Below are 24,670 nucleotides of genomic sequence, written 5' to 3'. Positions count from 1 at the left end.
CACTTTACTGAAGTCCCGATGGTGTCCGCTATAGAGACACTGTATTAATATGACCCCACGGTATGTTTCAAGGGCATACTTACGCTGAAAGTTTCTTACCTGGTCCTCATTGTCGTAATTTTAAAATCAAGAACATATGAGAGAATAAGCAGAAACTTTAACACGTCTTTACTTTAACAGATTGACACCAGAATTCTTCTTCTTGGTATGAGCCTCGTTATTATTAGAAAATCAACATTTAAAATGTCTAACATAGCGAGTAATTTCTCTTTTTCATAATGTGCAGGTTGATCAAACTACAATATTGATGTTTAACGCTGTCCATTTCTTTGTGGTAGATACAAAAAATGATGCAGATTATTCGAATTTTGTAAAAAAAACAGCCTCAGAAGGACAATACCTTGTTTACACGCCGCTTTTTGTGTCTTTTTTGTCTGAAAAGGATGAATGAATAATTGTGCATAAAGATCGTAATTTACCTTTGAAAATAACAAACTTACACTACCAAGACGGAAAGTAACGAGCCGGATGGAAATATCCCATCTGGTTCGTAAACTATAAATAATTACAAGCTTGTGAGCTTGTATTAAAACGCAAATGTGTCCCACAAAAATAGAAATTTTTGCCTCACTGAGCACCGACACGGTAGTAGTCGTGTGTTCGAATCTTATCTTGGTAACTATTTTTACTTTTTACTATCGCCTGCGAGGATGTGTTTCCAACTCGTAACTAACTAACCAAATGGTCAATTGCAACGTCACAAATTTAAACTTCATACCTAAACTCTCTAAGTACTTAGAAGTCATCGGCCAAAATTGGTATTTGTTTTCGACAAAATTTGGCACAGTTAACAAAAAAATTATGCTGAACATAATAGTGACATCATAATGTTAATTTTTTGTCAACTATAAATGCCGTTTAAGACCATAAACGTTTCAATCGCAAGACTTTCAACCATGAATGATAGGCTGTATTTTTTCTTTTTTCTAGTAATATGGTTTTTTTAACTAAAGCTATTTCCTTTTTCGAAAAATTAAGATCGTGTATTATTGAATTTCCGCGCTTGCAGGCGTAGGAAATTCTTTAAAACCGTCGTTTTTTTCTTTCGGAGCATTTTTTGAGAAAAAATCGACCCTGGGATTTCACGTTCCTCGTCACAGATTCAAACTTCTTACCCAAGCTTCCTAACTACTGGGAAGTCATCTAAATGACGTTTCAGGCCAAAATTGGTATTTGTTTTCGACAAAATTTGGCACAGTTAACAAAAAAAGTGTGCTAAACATAATGGTGACATAATAATTTTGATTTTTGTCACCTAAATGTCATTTTAGGCCAAAATTGGTCCAAAAATTATAACTACTTTATTTTAAACAAAATTTGGCACAGTTAATAAAAAAAGTATGCTGAAAATGATGGTCACATCAAAATTTTGATTTTTTGTCAACTAAATGCTGTTTAAGACCATAAACGTTTCAAGCGCAAGACTTTCAACTATGAATGATAGGCTGTAATTTTGTTAGCAATTTCTTTTAAAATGTGAGTTTATTATGACACGTTTCGTTTGTTTGCGTTTGTTGTAAGATATAATGTCACATGTGTTTTATCTTCAGAGCTTCATGCACCAAACCTCTTCGAATGTCTGGCACGATAACACAACGAATTAGCAGGTTGTCATCAAATATTTTGGTAGCGAGCGGAAATTCTTAGAGCCCCCAGGGCTTCTTGTTTTTCTTTATTTTGCTTTTTCTCACTAAGTGTCTTTCTTATACCCCGTTTTTTTTTTTTTTGTTGTTTTTTTTTTTTTTCAAAAATTTTAGGTGGAGCTTGTGGTCTTTCTTCTTCCTGACAGTCAGTTTACTCCAGAAAATTGAAATTTCGAGGAATTTTCTATCAATATTATTGCCTATCCGAATAGCAAAATATGTCGTGTCTAACTTCGTAACAGAAATCACAATTTCATAGACAGCTTTTTATAAATTTTGTTGGCGAGGTTGTTTGCGTATATCATACGTCTTGTTAAGAAATAACAAACAAAAACATGCTTGCGCATGCGTGAGCTTTTATTGGCCAAGCGGAAAAAATTTAACGGATTTTATTTAATTAAATTCACGCAAAAACTATTTCTTTGTTATCACCATAAATTCTAAAAAACGTAAAATGCATGCACGTTTACTCACTTAACTTTTACCCAGATTTTTGCTTCTTCCAGAGTCTGCAAAGCCAGTTGACAGTGGCCCAAAGACCTCAATTTATTTGTCCTAATGATCTACCGACGAAATTGACCTGAGCCCGTGAAGTTTAAGGTATTGTATTAAAAAACCGAATTACAAAAAAAAGCTTTTTGGAATAAATTATTTTCATTATCCGCCAAATTTAGATTACCATCAAAATTATTTCTTTTTGTAATTCCTAAAAAATTATTTTTTAGTTATCCCACCAAACTATATTTCGGCAATTTTCTTCCAGTCAAATTTTATTTCATTTAATTAGCTAATAGAAGGCAAAACTTCGCGACAAAGTAGAAAAAGAAGAGGCATTAACGCAAAATTATATCAGAATATTCAGAGTTCCCTATACAAAATCAATACAACATAACTGAACCGGATATTTTATTCCACCTACATTTTTTAAATAAAACAGCCAAAGGCCAGGGACGAAAACGTTGTGTCTAATTATGGAAAATCAGGGAAAAGGAGACCTTTCAGAATAACTTGAACGCTTTCTTTGTCATTATTTTGTAAATTTCTTTAAAAAATTTAGTTTTATGATAGATAGTTTTTGCACTAGACACGAGGAAACGTTTTTTGAGATTCTCTCTCACTCAGAGCTTCTTTCTCGTTTTCTGACATGTGCGAGTCGCCCGAGAGAACGAAAGAGAAGCCTTCCTGCTGAAAACTTAATTTCCCTAATATTTAACCTGGTTTCTACGTGGAGTATAACTCAATTTTTCGTTTTAGGGACATAGGGACCCGTTTCTGACCTAACAACTCTATTGATTGTTTATGCTGACATCGCAATACCTTCAGTTTGTAAAATCTCAAAACTCTGCAATGACGGGTTGTTTTTTAAAATTTTTTCCCATTATGGTGCCATTATTACTTTCGATTTCACAAAGTTTTTTGACCCTGGACGAGAATTAAATTCAGTCTCGCCTCCAGGGGTCCTCTACGCTAGAGCCCTGGGGACGAGATTGGTCAATATTTTTCTTCGTCCAGCTTGTCAATAGGGCCACGTCTAACTTTTTGAGATTGTCAAAAAGAGAAAAAGCATCTGAGATAAGGTTGGTTCTTTATTGATCAATTCTTTAAGTGATCCAAAGCAAGATAGGTCCGATCTGTTTTTCATGTTTAAACATGGGACTTCACGTTCTGTTACTACAACCAGAATTCGGTATTGAAGTTGGAAAGCTGATTTCCTAAAGACAATTAATTCCGATATATATCACACCCAGATTTCGGTATCGTTTAGAAGAAGAAATAGACTAATACGGTTTCTTTATTCGGTGGTGTCATTAATTTATATGTACAGGGTACATAAAATTTGATTCCTATCAGAAATATCACCAGCGAAATACCATTTTATATAGCTAGCTAGCTAGAATAACTTTGAAAGGACGATATTTAGCTAGCTAGGTAAAAATTATAAACCTGATAGGGAAATTTCACCACAGTTTCTTACCTGTACATATTTAGAAACACCGGCGGAAAATTTCATTGCTCGCCAAATGGTTGAACACAGTTTTCAAAAAGCTAAAAAATATGGTAAAAAAACTTTGTTGTACCATTAATTGAAAAAGTTTTACAAGGAATACTTTAACAATATTTAAAATTGAAATGAAAAAAGGGCTTGCATTTTTGAAACAAATTTCCGGCAGCTGATGGGCATTTTGCATTTTTACCCTATAGTTATAAATAAGCTATGTTACAAATTCTTTTTTGTTTTATTATAGATAAAGTGACCTATATCGTTACCAATTAAAAAAGACTTGTGGATAAACTTTTGTTTTTACTAAAAATCGCAAATCTTTCGCAAATCAAGCCAAAGCACGTTGGTTATACTACTGTCAAGGTAAAATGCAGATTAGGTTTAATTTAATCCGTAGTAAGAACATGGAATGACTTACGTTTGTGGTAACAGATGTGGTGTGATTGACATGAATAAAAAATAACAAAAATTGTACTATTTTTCAATTACCTTAAATAAGAAGAGAAGGTTAAGAACAGAACTTTGGTTATTTGATCCTTTTTTTTTGGTTCATATTTCTACTCTGTTCTCTCCCTATATTCTGTTTCGCATACACAGCCATCCTTGTCCTCAGGGTCCCTTGGTACCAGACCTTCTAGCAAATTCATCAATAAGGCGAAATGCCCTGGGAACGAGGTAGATTGTCCCCCTGACAGTGATGATAGCTATTCCTAATAATTACATACTAGTGTTTGTACCTACATACACACCTCTTTAACAGGCTCCTTCTCACTATGTGGCTGTAATTATAAGTAGCAGATATATTGTTGCAACTATTTTTAATACAAAAAGAAGCTTAAAAACCCTAATGTTGTTTTAATGCAACCTCGTTCCCAGGGCTTTTTTGTATCTCACTGTCGCTGCACTTATTAATAAACGATGTTCGTCTCGCCAGGTTGGTTTTAATGTTTAGTAATCTAGCCAGTTTTATCCAGAACTTGGACATTCTTATATTTTAAAAAGACGTGAAATAAATAAAGCTTAGGAACTGTTTTATTTCTATCATGGCTAAAAATATCTGAATAAATTTTTTCTCTTGATATATTACCGGGGTTAAGTTTATTAACTTAGAATTCAATCAAATTAATATTTGTTAACTAACATGTTAAACTTTTTATTTCATATACATCAATACCATCTTGATGACGTCATTCACGACAACATAATTATATAACTCGGCCTTATGATCCTAGCTTATTCAAAATTGTTGCACGATGGCTAGGCTAATAATTTTTCTCACCCACCTCAAGGAGAATAACCATTCGGATTAAAACAACAAAATAATAGAATAGAGACGGGACAAATATAATAGGCGTGCGTCCAAGGTTCGTACCGTGGTCAGTTTTTAAAGGGGAATTTTTGTTTCACATATGCTGATCCATACGGATTTGTTTAATTCTTCTGTAAATTCATTCACAATAGATGAGTTGCGATTGTTGACAAAGTTTCGTATATGCGCGCGCATCCTAACAGGCAAGAAAAGAAGGATCACATAACTAAATTGAACCCTAGTTATAGATTTTTAGGAATATAAGGTTAAGAAGGAATTGGAATTGCTTTTTTTTCTCAACTATTATTCTGCCTTTTTAAGAGCGGACTTTACCATGAGTTCCGGCGTGAGGTAATGTTTTGATTTTGCATCAGGAACAATGGGCATGCGCACGCATGTGTACAGGCAAAAAATATAAACAACAAACAATGCATTTAGAATTGGATCGGTAATTTGTGATTATGGCAAAACCTCATCCTATTTTGTCAGGTTCTCTCCAATTTAACCGATATCTCATCAACGCGTGCCTCCCTTCTCATATAATGACGTCTTATTTTTAGCGAATGTTTCATAGAACCAACATGGCTCTGGCTTTGTACACCCCAACCCCCTTAAACATCATCTATATTCGTCTGGAAACCTAAGTTTATCTTATGTTTGTGTATTTTTCATGTTTTTAGTGGAATAATTATAGCGCTTATAAGAAGCACTTTTAAATAAGAAAAAAAATTCATAAACAGAACTTTCAATTATTGTGCAACCAGCTTGACAGTTTACTGATTTTCGCTGATATAATATTTCATATGACGTCAGTAGAAGAGGTTTCCTAATGACTGGATCGTGACAAAACATCTCAGACTTTTACAATAATTGTTCGTTAGACAAAAAAAACCGCTGTTTAATTGTTTTATGCTATTGTATTTTTTACTGTAAGGCGTCCCTTGGTAAAATCTACATCTACATGCCCCAAGTTTTAATTTACCTTTGTATTAGACCCCACAAAGATTACGGCTGACGTGCGGTGATAAATGTTGACATTTCACCCCCTCTAGATTGGCTAAAAAACTCCTCTGCATAAGTATTTCACATATATATATGTATATAATCGACAATTTTAAAAGGAAAAGGAGGGGCGTGACTTTCCCCGAACCCTGGGCTGCTGTTGGGGTATAAAACATTCCGTTAGTCTTGTAAGGTATTTTATAGATGAGTTTTAATGTTTACCTTTTTACGGGATACTTGAACACGCGCGGAAAAAATCAGAAAAATCGACAGGTAAAAAAATGCAAAAACTTTTGTACTGTGCCTACCTAGCATCTTTTAATTGATATATGGTCTAAATCTAAACTACATGCAAGCTATTAATTTCAAGATCAAAAGATGCCTCTACCTGAAAATAAAGTTTGAAATAGACTGGTCCACGGCTTACCGCTTGCATTATTTTGCCTGTCGATTTGCGTAAGAGGTCTGGGGACTATAAACAACACGCATCACGATGAAACTCGTCTATTCAGTTCAAACTAAGTGTTGCAACTAAAAACTTAAGAATTTAAAAGTCTGTAAAATATAGTGCTTATACAAGAAAAACGTGAATATTCATTATTCATAATGGAATTGCTAAAAGCATAAAAGTGCCATGTAGCTAGTATTAAAAAAGCTGTACCAGATTATTAACCTTTTATAATTACAGATGTCGTGGATAAAAGGCTAAAACAACATTTTCAATGATGTTCCAACAATTTTCCACTATCTGACGTCTCAACTAATTCTTTTACGCTACTCTCAGACAAAAATATCTTATTCACGTAACTCAAATTTCTTTCTGACGATAGTTGAGTTTCTCATTAATCTTTTCCGATTGCAATCAATACTCTTATTATGAAGTGTGACGTCATACATATAAACATTTTGAAGCAATTGTGTTTCGGTTGTCAAAGAACAAGCAGTTATGAAGGCTATAATGTGAATACCATACACATATATAAGATTATCAAAAAAATTACTTTTCAGCTTAATCCTGTCGTAATAAAAGCAATATCGTCTTTGTTATTATATCAGTCAGTAACAGTTTGTTGAAATAGTTTAAAAAAAGGATTTAAAAAAATAGCTGCTTTAGAAGGAAAAAATTGTTATTTTGAAACGGAATTTTATTCACACGAGAAGAGAGAAAATGATTTATGGTTAACATGCAGTTGATTTGGCGGAGCTGAAACATTTTAATTTGTTATTGTTGTTGTTTTGGATGATGACGTTTAGAAATACTTATTTGTTTGTTTACTCTTCATTGTTGGTGTTTATTTATACAAAGGAAGGTAAAATACTACTTGTTTCTTATTCATTTATTTATTTGCATGTTTGCTTCTTCCAGTTGATTTTTATGCAAAAAAATTTTCTCCGAATTACTTGGGTATTTTGTAACAAAAGAGCCTGGGAAAAATTTGTTATTCTTAATTTTGTGATCGAAGATCGTTCGCTCAAAATTTTTGCACAGGGTCTGGTGACGGGGTTGTTAAAAGCTTGTTTTCAGATTTTAATGAGATGAAATTTAATAAAAACAAATTAATTACTACAAAAATATTTCTGAATGTACACTACTTTCTTATTTATTTAGCCTCATAAACTCTGAATAAAACAAAACTTAAGCCTTATAAAAACACGTGAATAACAAGTTTCGTCTCGTTACCGGTGTAACATAGAAAAGGACTCTACAGCATTTTTGTGCATAAACTTTGATTCTCGAGCTACACACATCGGACTTTCCAATCTCCGATATGACGTCCCAACTTAAGCCTTATAAAAACACTTGAATAAAAAGTAATTTTCTTCCTGTCCATATCTAATAAAACAAAAGAGGAGATTTAATTATTCTCTAATTAGCCTTTGTAACAATTTTTCTCAGGAAGAAATTTTATATCACGTTGACATGTGAGCACAACAAACGAAGGGGGTATTTTCTTTTGTATGAACGAGAAGACTGTGTGTTTGTATGAACGAGAGGACTGTGTTTTTGTTTCTACAAAAGATCCCACAGTTCTATTATGAGTCAACGCATGCGCATAAGGCTTTAAATTTTTAAGCTTTCCGCAAACCCTGTATGTTGCACATGGGTTTTAATTCTGCTTCCTTTTATATGAAAAACGAAAATTTAAATAGATTTATGATGTTTTATATAAGTAAATTATCATAAAAATAAGAAAAACGAAACTTGGTTGTGTTCCAAAGAATATCTTGATATCTGTAGGCTGTAAAATGCAATAGCTTGTGTAAAGCTTAATATTCTATGTGATGAGTGATACACAAAGCCTTATCTAAACATATAGTTAATGCTGTTTGATTCTTCTAAACTTGAGTTTGTTTCAATTAAGTGAAAGTCACGGTGACATCAATAAACTGTGCGTATGACTTCTCATCACGTGGATCGGAGATCATTATACATGCAAAAAACCAATCACCGCGCGATGACGGACTTAACTTAGTCGTTCTAAATCCATTGTCTGGAAATATCGTCGTCTCAGCCTCGTTTACAAACACAAGGTCAACAAAATTTAACGACTTTTTAGCAAATATAGAAAATGGGCATGTTGTCATAGTAACGTCGCAGCTATTATGCAGTCAGGAAAATACAACAAACCTACGTAAACAAAAAGCAATCCTGTACGGTTTTAAAAAACTAGGTGCAACTTCAACAATACCACCTGTTTCATTCCGGTCTGGAGTTTATGTATTTTGCAAAACTAAATGCTTGGATAAATTTAAAGCGAATATAGAATTTCCAGTGAAGAAATTTCAAAAGACAAATGAAGACGCGGTTTTAGTTTCCTTCACCATGGAAACAGTGGCTTGCGAAACGGGAAAAGTTGGTTGTTCCTTATCAGGTAAAATTTTCTTTTCAATTTTGTAAAGCTTCTTATTGCATAATAATTATTTTGTTTGTTTCAAAAATCTCGTACTTTAACTCGTAGACTTTCTAGCTAGCTTTCCTGTGTACTGGATCTCTTTTAGCCTTTTTTTCGCGCCAATCCAATAACAGCCTTTCTTCTTCACGGGGTGCTGAACAAGTTTTCAATTTTGTTAAAACAAAATATAAAATAGTTTTAATAAGAAAATGTATGTTTCAGTCGGAAAAGTGTTACATTTAAAATTTACTACTGTTCTTTTATCTTTGTCTTGCCAATGTTTACAAAAGTTTACAAAACTTCATGGATTCTCGTACATGCGCACGCATGCTTGTAGGCAAAAAAGCAGGTCAAAATGGAATATTCATACAGACTTCTGGAAGTGGTCTGTTGTTCATATTTCCAACCTACTGCAATAAGAGCGCGTGTCCACTGTTTCTTAAGGCAAAATCAAAACATTATGTCGCGCGGAAGTTAAGTTATGAAGTTAGTGATAAACTATTCAAAATTTAAGAAACTTTTGTAACTAAAAAAATAGTCACTCTGTTATTTATAAGTATTTTGCCATTGGTCAGTTTAATCGTTACATAATTATTGAGAAAATCATAAAGTAACAATTATTTCAATTCTCGAAAGCAGCATCGCCTGGTCTATGTTCCACAGCCGGTAGGATGCAAAAGCTCTACTTTGCGTGAGTGAATAAAAAATGTTGAAAATACACTAGTCGTACTTTTTGTGACGTAGGTCGCAGGTGAGAGCAATCAACGCGACAGCCCGTGTAGGTCCGGAAATAAAGAAAGTGGACCGTGCTGACGTAAGCAATATTAGTATCGTTTAAGTTAAGCCAAATAGCCTAAGATGGTCCGGTTGTAAACATTGGCAAGTTTAAAGTATATGCGTTTAATATGGTAAGAGGGCAAAAGAATGCTTGCGGGTACGATGGTCGAATCCTGACCCTTTTCCAACACTTTTCAAAAGATTGTAGACCCCTCTGCTAGAGGTTTTATAAAGTACGTACGTACGTATCGTTTAGCAAATGGCAAAACAATAATAAGGGGAACACCCGTACTGAAGAAGACAGCCATACAGAAAAATGAGTCGAAGAAAAAGAGTGGAAATATTGGACTGATTGTTGTGGGGGCTGTTCTACCATTATTATTACTTGTATTCCTTGTGTCCGCACTTGTTTATTTTCGTGCAAACAAACACAAAAGAAGAGAACAAATGAGAAAAGAACTGAGTAGCACTGCTTTAAAATTTTGCGAAGAGAAAAGGACTACACGGTTAGCTCGAATGAACAGCGATGAACAAAAATTAATTTCAGAAAGTCAATCACCACCGCCTGTTGAGATCAAGCTTGCAAAAAGTTTTAGATTGTTTCAAAAACATGGTAAGTGTGACCAAACTGACCGTTTGAATCCAGAAAAAGGGAATTCAAATTTCCCAACGTATGTCGGAGTTAGTGCAAGTCCAGACCAAGCTGCTTTATATAAAGTAAGTTCAACTTTTTTGTCGCTTTTAAGCCACCTGTTCCCTAAGGAATTTCGTGTCTTTTCTGATATTAGGACGGCAGGGGTCATGGGAACGAGGTTGACTTTTTAGTGCGCGTACTGAGAATGTCGGAGGTTTTCTGTTTAGCCTGCAACATCTTTTCAAGACATTTTAACCCTTCTCCTAGATCTCTTTATTTTCAAACATTCCTAGCAACATCTTTTTTAGAGTTCTTCCCTTTTCCCTTCCCCCGTCTTTATCGCAAAAGAAAAATGTCCTGGGTCTTACTGAATGTCTCAAAGCAGGCTAGTAAAGTTGACCAACTTCGGAGTAAAGTCAATCTCATCCAGAGGGCTTATTTTGCTATATTGTAAATATCTTTATACATTTTTATTATTTTTTTAAGGTTCCTACAAATATTAGACGTCATGAGCCGCCCACTCATTTACCGCCACTTCAAGATGCAACAGATACAGATTTAGTGCGAACGCAATCTGACGCCTACCTGGATATGACGCATCATGACTACGAAAGTGTCGATGACGTCGGATTTATCAGTACGTCAGGAGGTACGCTTGTCGTTTCCACAAAGTAGATTTGCCGCTTTTCTTCAGAGTTGGTTTAAACATCTGGATATAATTATAGCTTTAATCCTTCGTGATAGGTTTGGAATTTATTTTTTGTTTTCACTTTAGAGCGTACCGAAGAAGAGGAGGAGAATCCTGTGTTTGTAAACGATGCAAAATTACGTAACGCAGAATTGTGTGTATTTGACAGTTACAACAGAGTCAAATCGTTGTACGAACATTGTTCCACCTCCTTGAAAAATAGCACTTCAGATTATGATTATGGAAGTTATACGGAACCTCTACCGTGAGTCGACTTAACGAAGGAGCGTAATGAATGTTTCCGCTCTCCGAGATTGTATTCGGCTATTTTGGTGTGTGTGTTGTTATCATAAAGAGGTCGTAAGGGACAACAAGCATTTACCCAGCGAAGCATAAAAATATAAGTGAAAGAAATACATAAGATGTAAATAACGTTCATTATTCTTTCGGTTAACTATAGCTGCAACAGATATTTATTTTTCGGATTCATATCAGCTTATGGTTGAATCGCATATACCAACTGAATAATCGAGGCTTGGCAAGGCCTGTTGTTAGCTACTTCGTGTTGTAAATAGAGGTTTTGTGCTATATTTTATTTTTGCATTGTCTAAAATATTACAAATTATAACCATTATCAGAAAGCACAAATTGCGCAATACTATCTTGCCATCTTTACCAAGTTGACAAAAAAACGGTTTATGTTTTTCATATTACACTATATACTAATCGGAACACCCAGCGTCTAAAAGCCTATAATTAAATGACTAATTAAAAATGCATCTTAACGTAGATACCAGCCGCAGCGCTTTTTATTCCATAAGATATTTATTCTGGTAGTTTCGGTAACGAATAATTTAAAAAAAATCAAAATTGTGGACTTTACTTTCCTACTCTCCTTCTCTAACTCTTCAACCTAGTGAATCTCAAAATCGCTGTTTACCGGCACCCTTATTTAATTAAACTGGAACGTCGTGGTTTCAGTTAGGCGCCATTATGTCGCAAGTACAGGGGGACCTTAAAAAATTGCTTATTTATCTGACATTGAATATCAATTTTTGAGATAGTTACCGAGGGCCGACGAATTTTTTGTTCGACTAGGTGGGCCATTGTCCCCTGCCTGTCTTTAGACTTCAAAAACATTATTTTCTATCACCACAGTAAAGCTTTAGAATTTGAATAACGATTTCTTATTCAAGACAGCCTCAATCATGATGGGGTCACCTCAGCTGCCGTGTTGACCACTTCACTTTCAAAACTATTTCTTCCTCGACTCTGGTTATCCATAAAAAAATTGTGCAGATCACCACTGCCAATTTTGTTAAGCAATGTCAGAAGATCACAATGAAAACAAAGCTTAATACTTACTCGAAATTCTGATCCACAAAATTATTATCTTACAAAGTGCCTTTAAAGGCCTGGGCTAAACTCAACTATACTTGTTTTTACATATCTCCCCGGCACCAACTGTCAGTAAATTTGAATAATCTGATTCGACATGTCTGTAAATTTTTTAGGTTTCTCTGTGTTAGGGGGGACGACAACCAATTTTCGTATTTTTTTAGCTAGGCGCGCGTCACAAATATTCGGTGTTAGAACCCAATCCAACCTTATTATTTATTTCTGATTGCAAATTTTGTCTGACAGAGTTGAAAGAAGTAGGACGACAAAATATTATGTAATCTTTGTCCCCGAATGCTTCAAAAAGGTTAAGGGGTAAAGGTTCAGAAACATCTCTCATCTCAGAAATATCTCTCATCTCAGAAACATCTCTCTATAATACTACTTGCAGAGGTAAAGCTGAATTCCATCGTTGATTTACTCTTCAAGGCCTTCGAGAATGATGTTGTAACGGACTACGAGTTGAGTTTGATCATGCAGAAAAAACAGCACTATATGGTGCAAAAAAAGCGTCAGCTAGTGGAACGTATCGTGAATAACATCGATGAACGAGCCCGTGCGGAGCTACTCGCAAGAGGTAGACAAGAAGATAAAGACGAAATCTTAAAAAAGTTTCAATCTGTGCAGTATTTCTCTCCTACCTATATGCTCTGCGGGAGTATTCGACATAAGTTTTTGTAGGTTATGTATTCCTACTAAACTGTACATGCATTTGGTGCAGGTTACCGCTTACCATGTTGCTGTGGCCCAACCACCCACCTCTCGGTAGCTACATCTATTAACAAGTTCTCAAAATGAATCAGACGTCCCCTATTGTGCCGTATGACATTCTCCAATTCCTCTGTCGACATCTTCGATTTTCTTTCGATACGCAAAATCGTCGCTTCTTTCTTTAAGATGTTTATGCTTGTTTTTGTGGCTACCACTAACCCCCAAATCATACTACTTTGAAACCCTACTACAACTCGGTAAAACTCTCATCATTATCGTCAGATTCGCTTAGGTAGCTAGCCCCATGCATAGGTACCTCCTTTTACTTACATTCCTCAATATAAATTTGTGCGTAGTAGTTACACCCCTGCCTGTATACGCTGCTCAGTTTGATGATTGCCGTACATTCACAAAGTCCCTTTCTTCTTCTGGAAGTTGGTTGTGATTTTGCCCTTCCACTCCGTCAGTTTAAGGTTAATGTCCCGATCTTCACACTTATTTTGGTGAAACAATGCCCTTCCAACTTACCTTATCCAAGATCTAGGATAAATTATCCAACTACACCGGGTAGTTTCCAAGATCAGACGACATGATTAACGCAGAACCCTTGCTATATTGGGAGGCGCCCTTAGAGTAGATATTTTGGTAGGTCTTTAGCAACAGCGGAGATAGCTTGTCCTCCCATGAATTACGATACCCAATAACATATTTCTCGCCCTTACCCTTGTTTGCAAGAATAGGATCGCTTAGGACTAGGTTTTCGACATTCACATCCTCGATATTGTATGTAGTGACATCACTGTAAAAGTCTTTTGATTTTACGATCTTGTCTTCAAATTTTAGCATCCTCCTTTATTTGGTGAGATTCAAGATCCAACTAGCACCGGGTAATGGACAAACCCTTTAGGTCGTTGCATACACAGCTGCCTCCCACATAGGTGATGTGTTCCTGATAGCAGCACCAGCACAAAATTTTACCATTCACCACAAGTTTCCACCCACACTTGCACTTATCATACCTGTCGAGTATACTTTCACACTCATCGCACTGTTGCATTACAGTTTCTGCAAAGCTACGCGCTCTGTCTCATGTGTTCCATCACTTTTTCTATGGACCTTAATCCCAGGGAATATTTACTCAGTTCCATAACTTTCCAAGATTCTTCTTTTCTTCTTCAAAAAAGCGGAATGCTATGCTACTGGTGCTATATATCTGTTATTCAAACTTTTTGGGCTTTCCGCTGATGATACTCATCGCACCAAGCATCAAGCCCGCACTTCTCCAACATTTCGTATGTAACGAACCAGTCTGGGACATACTCGAACATGTCGGACTCTTGTTCAACACCTTTAATGCACATGTCTGGGATCTTGAGATGCTCTGGCACATACCAGAGCACGTTTAGCTTCTTCAGCTTTGTTGAGCATGTCCTGGGTCTAATATGATCTGGGACATACAAGAGCATATCGGGCTCTAGTTCCACAGCTTTGTTACACATGTCTTAGGTCTTGAGATGATGTACGAAATACCGGAGTATGTAACAGTCCCACTCAACAACTTTCCCATTCGCCCATTTGGTATTGAATTTCTAAACTCAACTCATCTCTTCTAATTCAATACATATTTCAACTAGAAAACAACGGTCGTGGTTTGAGTAGGGAATTGCTAGCGCAGTCTGCGACTCTCCCCTCTCTACTCAACTTGCAACAGATATTCACGCTCATGGCTGATATGCATGTGAGAACACGGTCAAACCCTTATATGATGAGAAATGACAAAGACTAGTTCCAAAGCAGCGTTGTGAAAAGCGATATATACACAATGTTCACAAGTGTGCAAAGATACTCGAGAGATAACAAGATAGAGGCGATGAGCAGCAGGTCTAAGGTGAAGTATTCATCGATGTGCACAAGTGGGCATGCACAAGTGGGCATGCACAAGTGAGCATGGCAAGACTGTCTTCAGGTGACTCATCAATTTCTTCCTTGCTGCGACATATTCTGAAGCGATTTATTGGAAGATTACTGTTAGCAAAAACTAGACCTGGAAACGTTTTTCAAAGCCACAACTCAGGCATTAAGATACAAACAGCTTTCTGAACTGAACATTCTTTTTTATTCGCATAGGCTCTGCCAACTGCCTTTATTTTCTTTACGTCTACATTATTTAAACTGAATTTTTTATTGCTGCCTCCTTCCTAGCCTCTAAGAAATCTCATCTTAAGATTTTAGAAATTAAGCTTCCAAGTTGCTAAACCTCCGTCAAAATAATTGTAAACAAAGTAAGAATTTAGTGGGCGCTTCAGATGGATTTGCATAATTCTTAAAGAATCTCTTTTATTGTTCGTACTTAATAGATTTAAAATGTTTCGTCTTCGAGGATCCAGATTTTTATTAACGTATTTCTTAACAACTTGCGCTTTTCTAGAATCTTTGTTTTGTGAATGTTGCCTTCTTGGGTAGTGGAATAGAAATAGCAGTACGGTCCGTGATAAACCGCCCAAAACGATATCTGCCACTTCCATTTTATACTCCCGGCATGACTTAGAAACATCATCTATATTAAATTACCCGTATACGTATGTCTGTCTGTACGCTTCAAAGTTCTACCGATAAAAGGTGCTTGGTGGACGATCTAATGTAATGGTGGTCATTGCGAAGGTTTATCGGTCGCTTTAGACCTTTTAATTTTCTAAAAACTTTTGTGCTTCTTATATGTCTGGCATGTTACGATAAAATAAACATACGTAGATTTTGAGGGAACAAGGCTAAGTCCAGCTCTTCTGGAAAGCTAGGTATAAGTGCTCCTTATCCTAGCCAAAATTATTTATTTTCATGTTTGGGTTTGTAGCTACCAGCTAGCTGTTTATTTATATCTGGCTTAAAAATGAAAGTAGCCAAATGGAGTTAGGCTACACCGAAATTCTTAATCAATAATTCTTATGCTAAATGCAGTGAGATAGCTATATCTTTTATGAGCCAACATCTGGCCTACCTAACTTTTTTTCTTCTATTTCTTCTACAGCCTTTCGGTGATTAGATTTTACCGTAGTAGCCGTAATGCCGATAAGAGCGTCAGAAACCCGGGATTCATGATCAGCCGTGGTGGCAAAAATTTAAACATTTCATGAAAACGAGGTTAGTTTAGATAAAGTTCAGGACGCCAAGTTGTTTACTAGCTGTCCTGACCTTAGTTATGAACAAATGTTGGTTTTATAATTGTCAGCTGCCATATTGAAAGAATCGTAGTGTATAAAAGTATATAAAGGGTAGTGGTAGTGTGACAAAAATTATAAATATTTAAAGAAAGTTACCCAGCTTTTCATCCTAGCCAGATAATATAGGTAGGATGTTATAGCTAGCTAGCTATGCACACACAGATGGTGTGCTGCCCAACTATTTATCGTTATTATTGTCACACTCCCCTGCTAATATGCTTTAACCTTTCCATTTAATATAAATTTACATAAATAAATATATTTAGTGGGTTAGTGTATGGTGGTCCATCGGTATCAACGTATAAAATATGATGGATATGTCAAACTAAAAAGAAAAAAAGATAAAAAATTAAATCAATAAAAAGTAATTAATAAAAAAAAAATTCTATTAATGATAAATAAAAAAAAAATCTTATATAAGAAAAGATTCTTTTTCAAAAAAAAAAAAAAAAAAAAAAAAAAAAAATTACACGGTGTGGCCCAGCGCTATCAGTGTCACAAGCCCTGCAATTGGTCATGGTTTCATTCACCGCGTAACTAAGCACGCTCTTTCGTTGTGTTTATGTATTCAATAAGGTGAAAAACATGGCGGAAGCAAATGCGAAGAATGAAAAATTTAAGAACTTCCAGAAAAAAAATAGTGAAAAAAGGAATCGAAGTGAAGACAAGGATAAGAAGGGGAAGAAGGTGCATTCCATCATGGTTCAAAAAATGAATCCAGTCGCAACTGGCAAGTTGAAAAAATACGAACCAGAAAGAAGGATCATGTGATGTCTTGTATAGTGAGAGAGGACCATCATGTATCGAGGATGATCAGATAATAGGCATATTGCTTTTTCGATTTTTAGCAACAGCAAAAATATCTACAGATTATAACAACAGCCAAAAATGTTCTGACCTACACCAAAGGAACTTGTCTTCTATTTATAATAAATCGAGGAATGTGTGTTCAGACTCAACAAGTTTTATCAAACGAAGAAAGAGAATTGTATGTTCAAGCATTAATAGCAGTATGTTTCCAAAGTCAGAATTCATAGCTGATGTAATTAAAGCTGTGAAACTTGTGAAACCAAAAGAGGAATACACAACTGATATAGTGTTGGAATCATTTGACATAAATGAGAAAAAATGGTTTAAGAGCGATAGTAAACTTTTTCATGTCGAAAAGGAGCATTTTGCAGAAGGAGCATTTCGTTATGCATTTAATATATTTTGTTATGCATTTAATATATTATACAATGGAAAATTATGTAAATAAACATTATGTTATTAAAAAATTTAAATCTTCAACCTAGAAAAATGTACGAGCGTGCTGATAAGCCGCATACGCCGTAAAAAGTGCGGGCGTTTTCGGGCGAGTTCGGCGTTTTGAAAAAAATTCAAGTATTCGCCCGAAAAAACTCGCATAGGCCTTAGCAATACCCGAAGAATAAAAAAACAGACACTAATATAAGATTCAAAAAAATTATAAATATTAAAATAAACTTACTATTTCGTAGCGATGTTCTTAGAAGAACTGTTTTTGATGGTTTTTGAAAAAGTTTACTTTATAAATAACTTATATATAAACTTTATTAACTCCTTTCTCTTGAAACGCCTTCTTCCCAACCATCGTCCGCATGGTTTGTTACAAGGAATTGCATTTCGGAATGGTTCCGGGCGAGTTCGGGAAAGTGCGGGCAGTTTCGGGGGACAACCGCCAATTTTATTTGAAAAGTCGCCCGAACTCGCCATGATATGCGGGTGTTTGCGGCTTATCGGCACCCTCTTAAAAATGTAGCACACTCATATGGTATGAGTTTAGAGGAACACACTCGAAAACAGATCCAGATGCACATGGCTGCTAAAGCAATAACAAACCGTTTAAAAAAGCGGACAAAATCTTTGGCGAGTTTTGAACAATTTTTTATATACAATAATGTTTATTTTGCAAATCTTGCGAATGAACCTTAACAGTTAAACCCTTTGTGCCTGGGAGCTTAAAAAAGTATACAAATAATGATGGGGTGCCAGTACAAAATAAAGTACCCCTTGAAAAGGATTTGTATGCTAAGACTGAATGTTTGGCCCACTTCTCACATCAAGATAGCCAAGAGAGGCTACTTCTAGTTGATTTACAAGGGAGTGAGAGATATTTTTGCTCTGGTAATTTGAATGAAAAGGCGATTGATAATTTCTTAGCCAGCACAAATGCAACCTGCATTGCAAACTGTCGTTACAGTAATAGAAATGGAATCAGAGGAGGACAAAGACTAAACATTTTAAAACTACATATGCTATTAGGTGGACATTTTTGTTCTTATTTGGTTATAAAAGTACAATACGATATATTGTGGCATGTTTTTGTTGTAGGGAGACATTTTGTTCTTAAAAGTGCTTTTCATTAAATATATATTTTTAAAAAAGGCACTGCATTCTTATGTTATGTTATGTTGTTTTTTTATTTTAAAATTTGTTCAAATAGTCCAGTCTGAAGTGGATTAGCTTTTTGTATGTTATTTGTGGTTATGTATTATTCTACAAAGAATGATGTAATTTGATATATGTGTCCAGTTACTAAAAATTAGGCAACTTGCGATATTGAAAGCTGTGATTTCAAAAACTTAAAATCTGCGACTAATTCATTACACTTTAAACCTAGCGGATCAGGAAGTACATCGGTAAAAGTTTCAACTTCTTCTTCAGTGAGATAGTGATTTGGTAGACTGTCTAAATGTGCCACTTTACTTACTTCCTCCAAAGACTCCTCAGTTATGTTGATATGTTTGTCTTCAGCGTTATATTTTTCTGGGAAGGAAAACATGTAATTAGGTATTCAAGTTGGTAATTCTAATCCTGATTGATGCCTTATGCGATGAGAGTTCCTCATACGACAAAATGTATGGCACTCTCTTTGAACTACAGGAATGAAAATATAGGATAGCATTTTACGATCGAATGTGCAACTCGGGTCATACAAATGGGATAATAGTAAGACCCTACACTGCTTCTTTAAGTATTTTTTCAACTGTTCATGCAAATCCTTCCACCATCTTTATATTTTGTTAGAGGTTGATTTCCCATACTGAATACACTTCTGTCCTCCAGATCACAGAATTTGTCAACTAAGTATGCATGTATCGTTGCCATTACACCAGTCTCGCTTCCACGATCCGTGCGTAAATACATAGGTAATTTCTTTGTTGCTAGAAGATACTCAGTGTAGAATTTTCTAATCAAATTTGGGTCAGAGTTTGACGTCCGTACTTTGAGAAAAATTATTTCTGGAAAACGTGTCTAGGAAACCATACACGGCGGGAGGAAATGTGGAATTCTGATATCCCATCATTTTGTCATGCCCATCAAGAGAAAAAGTCCATCCTGGCTCATCCTGGCCCATCAGAAATGTCTTTTCAGAGTTTTTTTTCTTTTTTCACATTTCTAGACCCCACTCCTTCAGAATCTAAATCGAATAACACATCTGCTACAAGATTCGTAGGTACACAAATATGGTGTTCCGTTCTGAGTTTATGATTCATGGTGCGATATCCTAGTCATTTACCAGGACCTTGCAACTCACATTGAACGGCTTCCCTAATAGTTGTTAAAGGCGTTGCATTGTTGACATACTTTATTTGAAAAAAATTCAATCGCCTGGCTAAGGTTGGAACACTCCAGCAGTATTGTGGATACTTCTTTCGAACAAAGTCAACTATTTCTGACCATTTCATATTCTGTTTCACGTAACATTTCAGTTCCTCATACAAAGAAATATTTTTGCGCCAATCAGCCATGTTGTCTCATTTAAACAATCCCTGCAAAGTTACGCGTGTAAACCAGACCAGCGGTGAAGGGGAACTTCCCGGTTATCTTGATTTTGATACTCATAGGCCACGTCGACGGTTTTCATTTTAAAGAAAAAGAAAAGAAAGAGAAACAACAATTTTGTTTTTACTTTATATATAAATAAAATAATAATTAAAGAAAAAAAAAACTTTTAAGAACGATTTTTTTCAACATTTATTAATTTTATTGCTCTTTTACGTTGATATCAATGGGCCACCATATTAGTGCAGCCCTTTTCTCTAGGAAAATAGATTCAAGGTTCTGAAAATTGTTCTTATTCTCTTTGGACAGCAAGATTAGGCCTCTATCAACTTTTTCGATAATGACAGTGCAAAGGGCAAAAGTTATTACAAAGTTGGGCAGGTATTACAAAGTGGGGCCTAACATCCTCCAAAAATTAAAACAAAGTCATTTATTTTTGACTAAAATACATAGGTTTCTTTATAAAGAATCTATCGCCATTTTGCAGTAGAATGCTTAAATTTAGAAACTCAAGAAGTATATAATACAAAAGTATTTATAATAATTCCATTAGATTTCTCTAAGAAGAGCACCCTGCAAAAAAATGTTTTTACATAAAGTTGTTCACTTTGTTTTAGGTAAAAAAAGATGACAAAGCCAATAGTTATGCCCGATGTCGGACAACAATTCACCTAACAATACTTGTAGAAATAATTTATAAAGCTAGTTATTTTATTATATTTAGTTATTTCTTTACCAAAAGTTCAAAATTAGCTAATTTGACAGGTTAATTTGAGAAATAATAAAGGTAAACAAACTATATGTGCATTACTTCGCTGGAAAAGTAAAATTGTTTCTAAACTAACCTCGTTTTTATGTTAGTATGTTTATTTTGGCGGTGCATTTTTCCTGTATTTTTATTTAAACCGAACCAAGATGGTTTACCTGTACTAAGCCCAGTGCCACGATATATAAAACAATGTTGCACATTTGTTTTTGTTTAAACAGAGACAGGTTGTAAATTGTGTTTTTTTTAATTTTACAAAAACTTCTCCACAAAATAAAGATGCTCAGTGATTGTTTTAGGTGCACACTGTAGGTGCACAAGTTAGGATATAGTTTTTCAGAAAACAGGGTAATACCTTATCGGGGAAAAAAAGTCGGGCAAAAAGTTACTGAATTTTTTGCAAGTGACTTAATTTTTTCCCGACCAAAATTCCCCCGATTATTTTTTTCCCGATAAGATATGCCTAACGAATGGACAACACAGTGTACCCGTACTAAGTGCTTAGCCCAGTTTTACGACGGGCTGTTTTCTGTGTTTCTATTCAAATTTGCGATAAAGTTTTTTTTGAAAATTGTATTTATAACTATATGGATGTGCGACATGGTTTACCTGTACTAAGCGCTCAGCACGGAGTAACATTCATTTTTGAACTTTCCCTGAGAATATTTTTCGAAAAATAAAAAAGCTTGGCCAGCTGTTTATAGTATGACGGGGTAACAATGGGTTGTAAACTGTGTTTTCATTGAAGCTAAATGTGCAGAAAAATTTTGTTTGAAAAATATTTATACCCGAAACACCATAATGGTGTATGCGCTTCACTCCATTTACGACATACTGCATACCTGTACTACAGCGCTACACCTGAATGTGTGGCACAGTTCACGGTTCTTATTGGTTGCTACAACGGGTGTTCAACGCTAGCTAAAACACACGATGACCTATTTTTTCTTGTTTAGCGTTTCTTCTACAGTGCAAATCGTAATTGCACTCCGCGGAGTGTAATTGTTTCTTAATTTCACTCTAGAATCTTAACTGCACTCTTTAAGGAGCGCCGATAATTGCGCCCCGCCGAAGGGGCGCACATTTAGTGGACCGCGGGTATATAGTGTTTGGTTTATGTATGGGAGAAGTTTTTTTCTTACTCTCAACTTCGCGGGGGAACTTCGGCTCGAACATCCAACCTAGGTTTGATATAACACAACCTGTGTGTTTGGTACCATCAAGACAAAAATAACACTGATCGAGCAAAACTTATCTTGTCTCGGTTTCTTTGTTGTCTCTGAAGATTTGACTGCCATAAAAAATATTAATCGAGATTCTTTTGTTATGTTAATTTAAAGCTTTGTAATATTGTCTCGTTTAATATGCTTAAATGTCACTGCAGCCCACGTGAATTTATCTTCAAGAAAAGGTTTGTTTTTCTTTGTCCAAGTTGTTTCGAAACTTGTTAACAGTAAGTAGAAGGATTACTTATATTTTATATGAAATTAAACTCAGAACGGTTTATGGCGTTGATCCAAAGGTCGCAATTTATAAATGCATCACAATTTAAAGTCAATCAAGAACAGAACATTCCGTGTATGGCCATGACTAAAACTGCTTGCATTTTGTTGGTCTTCCCTTCCCGATGGTCTGGCTTGTCGTAATAGCTTTAATGATGTAGCTAGGGAGCTAAATACTTATTTTTAAATTCTTGCATTTTATAAGTTAATAGTCGTAAAACTACTCTCACTTGTACTACAGCTATCAAGCTAGAACTGCACAAAATAGTGCTTTCATTAGAGTCCCTTTTTTCAGAAGCAACAAAAAACTTTTATCCTGCCCTGTGTAATTTTATCAACGAGGGTGCTGATAAGCCACATACACCGTAAAAAGTATAGGCGTTTTGGGTGAGTAAAATAACTTCTAAAGGAACCTTTGTGAGGCTGCTATCATGTATTCTTGCGGTCAGAATGTTCTCCTTCGTTGCTATCCGATGGAGAACAAAGTGGACTTTTCACGGTCAAACCTTCAAAGTAGCAACCTTACTTAAACAGAATTTACAAGTAAAACGTCGTTAAAATGTCGCAAAATGGCAAAAATTAAGCAGTATCTAAAACATATTAAAGATTTGACTAAAAAAAAAAGAATTCCTTGAAAAATCCAGTATTGTATTTATGAAGATTTCACCACAAAAACATTAATTACGGCATTTGTACCCCATTTCATAATGGCTGCCCGTGATTGGTTGACACGAATCCGACCGCAAGAATATATATAAAAAGATATTTGTTGAATCATGAAAAAATATTGTTGTTCATTGCACGGAACAGTCAAGTTGAACTGATAAATTAACCAATAACATAACATAGTTAGCCCTTGCAGTACAACTAGACGCTACCCACAGTATGTTACAGGTTTCTTTGTTTTCTTCCCTTTTTTATGTTTTTTCTTGAAATTATAAATGATGTTGTTGATTTATCAAATCTGACAAATTTATTAATTGAGTGTCTACCCTTTTTTGTATCAACTTGTTCAATTCAATTCGAAAACAATGACCAATCAATTTCCTCGATAATAAACAATCAAATTTGTAAAATTCAATAAATCGATTTCAACAAAATAAGTCCTGTATTGTCCACAGGTTTGAAAATCTTGTATCGCCTGCTTAATATTATACTTGTTTAACAATGATATCAAAGCCAGCTTGACTAAATTTATATATATATTTTTATTTATATAGTATACCTTTTGTGTATCACATGGCATTGATTTGTATCTTTTTAATAAATTCTAACTTTAAATCAGATAAGTAGACAATAATTAAACAACCTAGTATTAATTCAGTTCTGGTAAAATTGTATTCTTCTTTCTCAATTTTAAATATACTTTCTTTTTCAGATCATTTGTTATGAAACCATGCACCATCAGCATTTTCGAAAAATCTTCAACGAGAGAAATTTTTAAGGATTTTATTGGTAACTTAACAGAGTAATAATTCATTGAAATTGAAATTGTTCAGAAGTTATTATATATATTCGAATCGTGAAGTTCATACATAGGAATCCTGCATCCTGGAATTTTCGAGATCAGTTATAAAAAAATCCAGTTAAAGTTTTTACTATTGTTTTAGAATATATACTATATATATGTAAAAAAAAAATTATTTTTTATTTATCAAGTTGTATTTTACGTTAATTACAATAATAATTGAGAATTAGGATACTTATGATGTGTTTATATACCCCATTGTTCTCCGTTTTAAAGTCTACTTCAAATTTCAGAATCTTTTAGGCTAATGACGGAAATCTTCAAGTCGCAGGGCTTCTTATTTAAAAATTTTCCCCTGGGCAATAAGCTTATTCACAAGCCTCTATGCAATTCCGTACTGCATTTCTATCATATTCGTCATATTTGGCGGAAAATGTTTCAGCAGAATAGCTTTCAGACACAATTTGTTATTACAGCACAAGAATTTTTGGAGATTTGATAAGTCAAAAATGTATGCGTAAGTCTTTTGAACGAATTTTAACCAAAAATCAAAAGCAATGATTACGTGAAATTACACAACAAGAAGGCTAGAGGCGTTTAAAGTGTACATATATTTAATCAAGATCTAACTTTATAGATAGAGCCTTAGCTAAATGTGAAAATAACGAAAATAATAAGTTCTAACACTGCAGTTTTTATAGATTTCAAACGTCCACCAATTTCCATTTTAATTTTAAATCCCGTTCTAAATTTGAATGTTTGAAATCGTTATTAGTAATTCGGGGCGCATT

The 24,670-nt window shown here is 34.9% G+C and overlaps 1 protein-coding gene and 1 long non-coding RNA gene across 2 annotated transcripts; both read left to right on the top strand.

The window, feature by feature from the left end:
• The first annotated feature begins 6,912 nt into the window (after positions 1-6,912).
• Positions 6,913-11,665, top strand: LOC130623810 (uncharacterized). Its single transcript, XM_057439333.1, has 5 exons — positions 6,913-7,326; positions 8,380-8,889; positions 9,944-10,404; positions 10,808-10,970; positions 11,097-11,665. Exons 1-5 carry the CDS (start codon positions 7,257-7,259, stop codon positions 11,276-11,278), a joined length of 1,386 nt encoding a protein of 461 aa, XP_057295316.1. The 5' UTR covers positions 6,913-7,256; the 3' UTR covers positions 11,279-11,665.
• A 10,329-nt stretch (positions 11,666-21,994) lies between these two features.
• Positions 21,995-24,113, top strand: LOC130624093 (uncharacterized). Its single transcript, XR_008981178.1, has 2 exons — positions 21,995-22,362; positions 23,790-24,113. It is a non-coding gene; the product is annotated as an uncharacterized LOC130624093 (long non-coding RNA).
• The last annotated feature ends 557 nt before the right edge of the window (positions 24,114-24,670 follow it).

This window comes from Hydractinia symbiolongicarpus, chromosome 13, assembly GCF_029227915.1.
Source record: "Hydractinia symbiolongicarpus strain clone_291-10 chromosome 13, HSymV2.1, whole genome shotgun sequence".
Lineage (NCBI taxonomy): Eukaryota > Metazoa > Cnidaria > Hydrozoa > Anthoathecata > Hydractiniidae > Hydractinia > Hydractinia symbiolongicarpus.
The sequence above is the reverse complement of the archived record's forward strand: the minus strand, read 5'-3'. Positions and strand labels throughout refer to the sequence as shown.